Here is a 10,759-nt window from a genome sequence, read left to right as displayed (position 1 = left end):
TTCCACTTTTACTTTGCTTGATGGCCGATGAATGCGATGGACTAAATCCAAATGTGAAAAAAAAGATTAATATAAAGAAGACTGGTTGCCGGTTCCTATTCATGCATGGCTATCGGTTTTGACCATCACGCAGAAACCTCCATCATTATCATCAAAATAACATACTCCCTCCCTTCCTAAATACAAGTCTTTGTAGAGATTCTATTATGAACCACATACGAATGTATATAGATACATTTTAAAGTGTAGATTCACTCGTTTTGCTCCATATATAGTCTATAATGAAATCTTTACAGAGACTTATATTTAGAAACGGAGGGAGTATAATGAAAAAATGTGGGGGAGTATGACCAGCTCCCGGATTGATTCCCGGGCTTGCAACTAGGTTAAAAAAAATCAACACTATGTGTTAACTGTTTTGCATATAGAAATTGGGGTTTCAACTGGAACCAAAACCTTTGACAAAATGCACAACATCATCATTACTACTGGTTCATGATCATCGTCATCATGAACCAGCACCATCAAACCTATGAACAAAAAACATATGAGAAGATAAAAATTCCTCTAGCAATGGTGGTCGATGGCAGTGCAGCTCTGATCCGCTCCGCGGCCTAATTTCTGTGTAATTTCATTGAAGATTTAAAATTTTCATTAATTTTGATACATACTGAAACGATTGCCCCTCTGGTCAAAATATTCCAGTAATTTTGGTAGTACATACAAATTCAAATTATTTTAAATTATATTTAGTATTTTAAAAAAATTGGTTGGATCTCTTTTAAATTCAGTTGGAAATTTTGGTCCTTTGGACAAAATGAAAACCGAAATCAGTGAATTTCATTGAAATTCGATGATTTCGGCAAAAGCTGAAATACTTCCGAAACTAAAATTTCCTTGGGCACGCCCCGGCAGGTCGCACTGACCGTTTGTGATACGAGAAATGCTTCAGTTTATTGATGAACTGAAAGCCGTTCAACGTCAAAAACATCAATTATTCATGAACTATCTAAATAATCATGCCATTATACCCTCATTTACGAATTGAAGCCATTCATCTGGGCTTTAATTACTTGTCTTTATTCAATTAATATTGTGCTCCAAATCACAGACTGCTTAAATCTTTAATAGGACATGGCTACGTTCAGCTCGAACTCCTCCCCGACGACCAGCGACAGCCCGCCGACGTGGGCGACGCCGCCGAGTCCTCCTGCGTTCTGGTACCGTGTGCCGGCTTCCGCGCTCGAGTCCACCTCCGCGCCGTTGACGTGGACGGTGAGCTTCTTCGGCGCCGCCGGCGACCGGTGGCCCATGAGCACCACCTTGCTGATCACCAGCGTCCTGCTCTGTGCGTACGAGTTGTGCACCACCTCCGACCTCACTTTGATGGCCCCGTCGCTCCCTGTCGCGCAGCTGAACTTTACCAGGCTCCAATCGCTTCTGCCGCCCATCTCCGGCGACTCGCCGTCGTCCAGGAAAAGGTCCCCACTGGCCGTGCCGTCCTCCGTGAGCGCGACCAGGAGGTGGAACGCGGTCCGGCGGGCGCGCGACGTCGTCAGCGCGCTCTGCTGCAGCGGCAGGACAGTGCCGCCGGCCACGTGCACGTTCACCGTGTCGGCCGGCGCCGGGAGCGTGACGCGCTGACCGGTCTTCGTGGCGACGGCGAGGGAGTAGTCGTAGAGGCTGAACCACCGGCCCGCGGGGAAGTAGGCGTCGACGGTGGTGGCGCCCGGCTCGAGCACCGGCGAGACGAGCACGCCGCGGCCGAGCAGGAACTGCCTGTCCACGCCGTACGTGGCGACGTCCTGCGGGTACGAGAAGAAGAGCGGCCGCGCGATGGGCGCCCCCGTCGTGTGCGCCTCGTACATGAGCGTGTAGAAGTAAGGAAGCAGCTGATACCGGAGCCCGAGCGCCTTCCTCGCCGACGCCGCCACCGACGGCCACAGGTACAGCTCTCGCCGGACGGTGAAGATCGCCGAGTGGTCCCTCGAGAACGGGTAGAAGGCGCCGAGCTGGATCCACCGACCGCAGAGCTCCTCTGTCGTGTTGTTATTGAAGCCGCAGATGTCGGCGCCGATCATGGGCATGCCGAACAGGCCGAAGCTGAGCATGGTGTTGATGGAGTAGCGGAGGTCGCCCCACGTGGCGGCGTTGTCCCCCGTCCAGTGCGCCGTGTACCGGCCGGAGCCGACGAAGGTGGACCTGCTGAGCACGAAGGGGCGGCGGCCGGTGTCCCTCAGCAGCGCGCGGTGCGTGGCGCGGGCCTCCAGGAGGCCGAAGAGGTTGTGCGCGTCGTACTCGGTGACGCCGCCGTAGTGCACGGCGGAGGCCGGCACCGTCTTGTTGTTGATGGGGCGGTGGTCGCCGTGGTTGTTGATCCGGTACGGCGGGTCGTCGAGCGCGTTCATCGGCTCCGGGTCGTAGAAGTTGGAGATCTCGTTCATGTCGATCCACAGCCCGTCGACGGGGATGGTCCGGCGGAAGAGGGAGATCTCCCGCGCCCAGAACTCGGCGGCGCTCGGGTGCATGAAATCCGGGAAGTAGACGTCGCCCGGCCACACGTTGCCGAGGAAGTTGGTGCCGTTCCGCTTCAGGAAGATGTCCTGCTGCATCCCGCGGACGAACGTCCCGTACGTCGCGTCGATGCGGATCCCTGTCATCATCATCATCAAATCAAATCCCATCAAATAAATCAGCAACGGTGCCACCATTTTTACAGTTCCATTTTGCTGCTACATTTGATCGTGTCGTGTGTGTGACCTGGGTCTAGGATGAGGACGTATTTCTGGGCGTTCCGGTGAAGACGGTCGACGAACGGCCGGAGCTCGGCGGCGGTGAAGTTGACGCGGTCCAGGGTGAAGTCCTTGAAGCCGTCCATGTAGTCGATGTCCGTCCACATGACCTCCAGCGGGATCTTGGCCTTGGCGTAGCCGGCCACCACGCGCTCCAGGTCAGACACGTTCAGGTACCCGTACCGGCACTGGTGGAACCCTGCAACCAAAAGTTCATTCAGATGGAAGAAGAAACAGAGGATGCAGAGTGCAGAGTACAAGCAGATGAAGGGCAATGTTGCGGCGTACCGAAGGACCAGTATGGCATGGGGGCAGGGCGGCCGATGAGCTGGGTGTACTGGTCGACGACGGCGAGCGGGGAGGGGCCGGCGAAGAAGTAGAAGTCGAGGACGCCGCCGATGACCTTGTAGGTGACGTAGGACCCACCGTAGAGCACGTCCATGCCGTTGCTGCTGAGCAGGAGCACGCCGTGCGCGGTCCCCGGCGGCCGCACGTCCATGTAGAAGGGGTGCGAGCCGTAGAGGTTGAGGTCCACGTTGGCCGCGCCGATGTCGGCGTTCCAGAGCGTGAAGGTGTCGTTGTGCCGCAGCCGGAAAGAGCCCTTCGTCTGCTCGCCAAGCCCGTACAGCGACGCCCGGCCGGCCGGCAGCGCCGACGTCACCTCCAGGTACTTGTCCCGGAAGACGAGGCCGGGGGCGGTGTCGAAGAGCACGTCGCCGGTGGAGCGGCGGGACACGGTGAAGCGGAACGGGGAGGCGTGGACGGTGAGGACGAGGTCGGAGCCCGCGGCGGAGAGGACGCGGCTGCCCTGGAGCGGCGTCGAGGAGGCGGGCGGCGCGTCGTGGAGGACGTCCTCCGGCGCCGGGCGCGGGATGATGTCCTGCGGCACCTCCCATCGCGGGTGGTCGGCGTCGGTGATGCGCACGCGCAGCCGGCTGTCCGTCTCGAGGCTGCCACCGGCATCACAAATGAAATGGTGAGTGAACGGACAAGTAAGGTAATTACAAGTGGAATGTCACAGTGGTCGCATGGCCTAATGGATAAGGCGCTCGCCTCCGGAGCGGGAGATTCTGGGTTCGAGTCCCAGTGTGATCGGTCACTGTAATGTTTTTTGCCCCTTTCCGTGTACGCCTACAGTTTTTTTTTTCTCATAGGAACTTCTACGTCAGCGTCTCGGCGATCCTTGAACTCGAAAAAATATCACGAGCAGAATTGGCACATTTTTTTTTTTTTTTGCGGGGGATTGGCACATTTTTCTGAAGGAACAGCAATCCTAATGACTAGTCCAGACGGACGATCAAACTAATCACTGCTCATGCTACCTACTCCCGGCAAGAGTGAGAGTGCAAGATCAACTCAAGCCACGAAGCTGAGGCTCATCAAGTCACCATACTCCCTAATTAAGACGCCGTATACTTGCCTTGCAGTGAGGCGGAGCCTCTGGGCACCAGCCCCGAGCGCCGCGTCCGCCGGCGTCTCGTCGGCGAGCGCAAGCTCCAGCCGCGCCGACAGAGCGCTCCCCGACTGGGTCAGCGACACGACGTCGTACCCGCCGCCGCCGTCATCGCCCCTCGTCGAGGCGACGGTCAGGGGGAGGAAGACGACGAGGAGGAGGAGCACGAGGGGTGGATAACAGCTAGCTGCCGCGGATGGCGTCGCCATCGGAGCACGCGGAGGGACGGGAGGCACCAGTGTGCAGTGCAGCGCGAGGAGGCCGGCCGGGCCAGCTAACAGTGAGTGCAGGAAAGATCGGGGGGCTTTGCCAATAAATAATCGGCATCGACCAGCCGAGCCAATCATCCGGTCAGGGATGGATAGCGATTTTGTCGGTGAAAAATAATTAAAACAGATCCTTGGTTTCTTCAGAGGAAGGACACAGGTCAGCTCAACTGACACAGCACGGCGCTCTCGACCGGTCTATTCTCAGCAGATCACGAACACGATACGCGATGTGCCCCTTTGAATATTGCTTCCTGGACTGATTAATTGGCAGCGAAAGGCCCTGAGCTTTCGGTTTTGCAGGCTGGAGGGCGAACAGCATAAATTTTACTGCAGTGTGTACTTCCGTAACGTGCATTGGCTTGACGTGGTATCAACTGTATCAGTGCGCTAAATGGAATCAACTCGTAATGTTAATCGCACAGTTTAGTTTCTCATGTTTAGAAGAGTATTAGAGCTGCTAAAACTTGCCACAGTCACATACGAAATAGTATAAATTGCTATTTGTACCGACTGAAAAGTTAATCAGACAGAAAAGAGCAATCCACGGACAAATCTGAATAGCAGGGTCTGGGCAGATCGAAGATAGCGCCAATAATTTCGATCGGTTTTGGAAAAGACAGAGAAGAGCAATCCACGGACAATCTGAATAGCAGGGTCTGGACAGATGGAAGATAGCGCCAATAATTTCGATCGATTTTGGAAAAGAAATGGTGGAGGATCTGTTTCTATAAATGGATTCCTGACAAGATCATATGCGTGCAAGTTGTTGGCTACAGTGGTTTCAGCATCGCATCGTGTCAATAGCTAAAAGATCCGGATAACAATAATTAATCTGTGCCTTTGAGTTATTGTTTAATCTATAATATACTACTCCAGTATTAGTATTTTCCTGCAAGTAGCTTTTTTTTTTGCGGGGATTCCTGCAAGTAGCTGTTGGCCTGGTTCACTGGTGGTGAGTTTGGTGGACACAAATGGTGTTCATTACGTAATCTGAATTGTGTTTATTTTTGTAAGCATATACTATGGTAATAGTACCTCTGTTTCTAAATGTAAGACAATTTGACAGTTTAAATTGAATTGACCCCAAAAAAATGTTTAAATTGAATTGTCAAAGCGTCTTATATTTAGGAACAGAGGGTGTAGCTTCAAACGCCCATCTTGGCTTAAACTTTTGTGGCCTTTATGGGCTTACTTAGGTCGGACGCTCTCCCTGGGCCTTTTATCTAAAAGAAAGTATAATTCGACTAGCAGAAAGACAAAATTGCAACTTTGCTTACTCGAAAGGAAATTTGCACTTCTATAAAAGGATGCAATTGGGTGTAAGAGCAAGTTGGCTTCTCACTGAAATTTCATTTTTCTATATCAGATGAGTTCAAAGAAAATCATAGTCAACTTGGACAGAGACGGTCCAAAAATGTCATTGAATTGGCCCACGTACACAAAAAATTAGAATTGTTCTAGTAAGGAAGGGTGTGTAGGGTAACCATGCAAACGTTATCCTTCAATTTCAACGTCTTTGTAGGATTCTCTCTTAAGAAGTAACAAAATAAATGAAAAACAATAAGAACATTCAGATGTTGAAGTAAGTGTAGTCTAGATGATTCGGGGATTTAGGGTGTAATCATATATACCTAAATAGTTTATTTTTGCGGCAATTTATACCTAAATAGTTGATACTACTTCTATTTCTTTCGATATGCACATATGTCACCTTCACCACACACGCCATCTCATTAATTGTTTTCTTTCTTTTCCAATTTTCAGTTGCTCGCTCCATCCTCACTATTTTATTTTTCCTACCCATGCAACTTATCCACATCAATAAGTATTGCATGTTTATTTCCATGTAACATGCCATCTCATCATAGTTTATTTCCATAAATTTGTACCGATTTGTCTATTCACCTAAGTCATCCAACTCAAAAAGTCATGAAAGTTTGCCACATCATCAACATACCATCTCATCGTAGTCTATCCTCACAATTTATAACTAATTTTCCTATTTATGCAACCCATTCACGTCAATAATCATGTATGTCTATCACTTCATCAACATGTCATCACATCATAGTTAATTCTCGTAATTTATCCACATCGGCAGTCTACCAATTCTAGCATTTGGTCCCGCTGCAGCGCGCGGGCTATCTTCTAGTTTAAAAGTCCGTAGTCGTGTGATGAAACGTAGACTCCGAAAAGTGGCAAGGGGTTGAAAAGTGGACGTCTCATCCTTAAAAATGAAGGCATATAATTTGCGGTACCGGACAGAGCTACTTGCAATATTGTTCCGTTTTGAAAGAAACAATGTGTAGTCTGGAACTATACGGACCATGCTCGCATATATCTCCGATAATGTGAGTTTGTGACCACCTTATCAGCAGCGCCTTATTTTGTTGGCTTTCCTTTGGACGGCAAGGGTTGTGCACTTGTGCGAGCATGCATACATGGGCCAAAAGATGGCGACGGTACGCGTACGTAACGTACGTGACATATCATCTACTCCTACTACAGTGTAGCTGCCTTTTGCCTTGTGGCCGTTCGTTGATACCGATGGATGATACGGGTGTGTGCGTGACATCCCATCTACCAGCGTAGCTGACTGTTCTTTGATAGATGCCGGCCCGTGCGGTGCGGTGCGAGCGGAGCACATGTCTTTGGATTGTCTTCGTTGTATTGTAGCTTAGCCCTGGGTCAGGACCAGAAGCATTAGATTTCTAGCGCAGAGAATCAACTCTGTAGACTTGGGCTAAGACAGTGGTCACGCTCGATCGTGAGTAATCCGACACGCGGACTGGACACGAATCAGTACTTACTACGGATTAGATTCTCCCCACTACACGAGGTCCACACCACGCTTGTCTTGTGCAGAAAAAAAGTAATCCAGCATGCGTTGCGTTGAACTTTTATGTCTGAATGAATGAATGAACGTACCTGGCGTACACGGCGAGCCTCTGCACGTCGCCGGTGGACGACACGCCGCCGGTGGCGGCGGCGGCCTCGGCGCGCAGCCGCCTCCCTCCCTCGTCCACCGCGACGCGGGCAACACGGTATCCGCCGGCGGCGAGCTGCTGCTCCTCCTTGGACGAGCACAGGCGGGACGCGAATAAGCAGAGACACAGGCAGAGGAGCAGCAGCGACCGCGTCGCCATCGGGTCGGGTTGGTGTGTGGGTGCCGGCCTTGCGCTTGTCGCTGTGTCGATCGTGGAGCGATGGCACATGTACTTATAGAATCCTCGGCCGTCCAAATGGACCAATCGGGGCCGCTTTGGTTGGCCGGTTGGTTTGGTGCCATGCATGGCATGGCATGGGGGAGACGCGAGGGATCAAGGAATCCGGCCGTTGCCGGGCACCGCCCAGGGCAACGGTATGGCGCGGTACCGGTCTTCCTTCCAGAGCCCTCGGCGGCGGCTGCGATCGATGCATCGGGGCCGGTGCCGGCGATAAGATCCAGTGGGCGGTTCCTTGCCGCAACGGTGGCGCGCGGGGCGAGTGGTCTACGGGCGAGCACGTCGTGCGCAGACTCCCGCTGACCGGCCCGCCTCCTCTTCTCTGTGTGCGTTTCTTAATCCATTCAATTCAATCTATCCTCCGTGCAAGATATGCTAGGCTGGCGCGTATTTCGAGCGTATACGGCAGCGTGGATTTTTCTAAAGGCCACACATTTTCTCTGGCTCGACGTGCACGTAACATTTGGATGAGCCCTCGTGCATCTTGTATCTGTAAGAGGATCTACAGCCGGACTAGAACAAATCCGGAACCTCAAACGCATGTGGATCCGCCGGGGTTTGTCTGCAGGCAGTGACCAGTCAGTTCTTAAATATGCTCATCTGCATCTGGATACCTCATACTTAAATCTGAGTACTAGAAATTTTAAATCCATACAAAAACATGCAAAGGATAAAATCCTTGTAATACGTAGATCAACTACCCTAGTCCTCGTTGGAGATGTCCACTATCTCTGTGCCCGGCTCCTGGTACATGGGCGGCAACCATAGCTCCGGCTCCTTCGCGTCGGCCTCCGCTTCAACCTTGTCAAAGAGCGCGTCGGTCGCCGCCCTTTCCTGCCGGATGAACTGCCGGTTGGCCTCTATATAGGCCTCATCCTAGATGGACTATGATATTTGCTTGAACTACGTCAGTATTTCCCCAAAGAAGAAGAGATGATGCAGCACAACAACGGTAGGTATTTCCCTCAGTGATGAGATCAAGGTTATCGAACCAGTAGGAGAACCATGCACACTACATAAACATCATGTGCACACAAACAACAAATACTCGCAACCCGACGTATTAAAGGGGTTGTCAATCCCTTTCGGGTAACGGCGCCAGAAATTGGCAAAATGACGGGACAAAGTTGTGATAGATTGAATAGATCGCAAATAAAATAAAGTGCAGCAATGTATTTTTGTATTTTTGGATTAATAGATCTGAAAATCAAATCAAATAAAAATGGATCGCAAAGGCAAATATAATAAAGAAGAGACCTGGGGGCCGTAGATTTCACTAGTGGCTTCTCTTGATAAAAATAGCAAAAGGTGGGTAAACAAATTACTGTTGGGCAATTGATAGAACTTCAAATAATCATGACGATATCCAGGCAATGATCATTATATAGGCATCATGGCCAAGATTAGTAGACCGACTTCTGCCTGCATCTACTACTATTACTCCACACATCGACCGCTATCCAGCATGCATCTAGTGTATTAAGTTCATGGAGAAACGGAGTAATGCAATAAGAACGATGACATGATGTAGACAAGATCTATTTATGTAGAAATAGACCCCATCTTGTTATCCTTAATAGCAACGATACATACGTGTCGATTGCCCTTCTGTCACTGGGATCAAGCACCGTAAGATCGAACCCATCACAAAGCACCTCTTCCCATTGCAAGATAAATAGATCAAGTTGGCCAAACAAAACCCAAATATGGGAGAAGAAATACGAGGCTATAAGTAATCATCCATATAAGAGATCAAAAGACTCAAATAACTTTCATGGATAAAAACATAGATCTGATCATAAACTCAAAGTTCATCGGATCCCAACAAACACACCGCAAAAAGAGTTACATCATATGGATCTCCAAGAGACCATTGTATTGAGAATCAAAAGAGAGAGAGGAAGCCATTTAGCTACTAACTACGGACCCGTAGGTCTACAATGAATGAACTACTCACGCATCATCGGAGTGGCACCAATGAGCATGATGAACCCCTCCGTGACGGTGTCTAGATTGGATCTGGTGTTTCTGGAACTTGCGGCGGTTAGAATTGATTTTCGTCGACTCCCCTAGGGTTTCTGGAATATTGGGGTATTTATAGAGCAAAGAGGCGGTGCGGGAGGCCATCGAGGTGGGCACAACCCACCTGGGTGCGTGTGGGGGCCCAGGCGCACCCTGGTGGGTTGTGCCCCCCTCGGGGCACCCCCCAGGTGCTTCTTCGGCCCATTGGGTATCTTCTGGTCCATAAAAATTCCATAAAAAGTTTCGTTGCATTTGAACTCCGTTTGGTATTGATTTCATGCGATGTAAAAAACAAGCAGAAAACAACAACTGGCATTGGACACTATGTCAATAGGTTAGTACCAAAAATGATATAAAATGATTATAAAACATCCAAGAATGATAATATAACAACATGGAACAATCAAAAATTATAGATACGTTGGAGACGTATCAGCATCCCCAAGCTTAATTCCTGCTCGTCCTTGAGTAGGTAAATGATAAAAACAGAATTTTTGATGTGGAATGCTGCCTAACATGTTCATCACATTTTTTTCTTTGTAGCATGGACATTTGGACTTTTATATGGTTCAAAGCAATAGTCTAGTTTTGACACGAGGACTTTAATACTCAAGCATATCAACAAGCAACCATGTCTTTCAAAATATCAACACTAAAGCAAGTTATCCCTAGCCCATTATGCTCAATCATTGATCCATTCATGAAACACACTCGCATATTAGCTACACCCAATGCTCAAGTACGATCATAGTGCCCCTTAGTTGGTGCTTTATAAGAGAAGATGGAGACTCAAAATAAAAAAATTGCATAAAATAAAATAAAGGCCCTTCGCAGAGGGAAGTAGGGATTTGTAGAGGTGCCAGAGCTCAAAGCAGAAAAGATAGAGATAAAACATTTTGGGAGGCATGCTTTTCCTGTCAATGAAAACGACTGAGTAGTTCCCAATACTTTCCATGCTAGATATATCATAGGCGGTTCCCAAACAGAAAATAAAGTTTA

General features: G+C 49.6%; 1 protein-coding gene and 1 non-coding gene across 3 annotated transcripts; one reads left to right on the top strand and one right to left on the bottom strand.

The window, feature by feature from the left end:
• Positions 1-1,036: 1,036 nt before the first annotated feature.
• Positions 1,037-7,719, bottom strand: LOC123165524 (alpha-glucosidase). 2 transcript variants are annotated; one of them, XM_044583189.1, is made up of 4 exons: positions 7,443-7,719; positions 3,081-3,742; positions 2,761-2,991; positions 1,037-2,653 (listed from the first exon to the last, which is right to left on the bottom strand). In XM_044583189.1, the coding sequence occupies exons 1-4, from the start codon at positions 7,658-7,660 to the stop codon at positions 1,125-1,127; spliced, it is 2,640 nt and encodes an 879-aa protein (XP_044439124.1). In that variant the 5' UTR covers positions 7,661-7,719; the 3' UTR covers positions 1,037-1,124. The 2 variants fall into 2 exon arrangements, with proteins under 2 accessions (XP_044439124.1, XP_044439123.1); XM_044583188.1 differs by lacking the exon at positions 7,443-7,719 and adding an exon at positions 4,213-4,536.
• TRNAR-CCG (transfer RNA arginine (anticodon CCG)) lies at positions 3,815-3,887 on the top strand. The gene has a single exon. It is a non-coding gene; the product is annotated as a tRNA-Arg (tRNA).
• Positions 7,720-10,759: the final 3,040 nt, after the last annotated feature.

This window comes from Triticum aestivum, chromosome 7D (assembly GCF_018294505.1).
Source record: "Triticum aestivum cultivar Chinese Spring chromosome 7D, IWGSC CS RefSeq v2.1, whole genome shotgun sequence".
In the NCBI taxonomy this organism is placed as follows: Eukaryota; Viridiplantae; Streptophyta; class Magnoliopsida; order Poales; family Poaceae; genus Triticum; species Triticum aestivum.
Note: the sequence above shows the minus strand (reverse complement) of the source record. Positions and strands in the feature narration are given on the sequence as shown.

Coding starts and splice junctions, on each gene's coding strand:
- LOC123165524 (XM_044583188.1), bottom strand. CDS start 4,454: ATGGCGACGCCATCCGCGGCAGCTAGCTGTTATCCACCCCTCGTGCTC. Junction 3,743..4,212: donor AGGCTCCGCCTCACTGCAAG/GCAAGTATACGG, acceptor TGCCGGTGGCAG/CCTCGAGACGGACAGCCGGC. Junction 2,992..3,080: donor CATGCCATACTGGTCCTTCG/GTACGCCGCAAC, acceptor TTTTGGTTGCAG/GGTTCCACCAGTGCCGGTAC.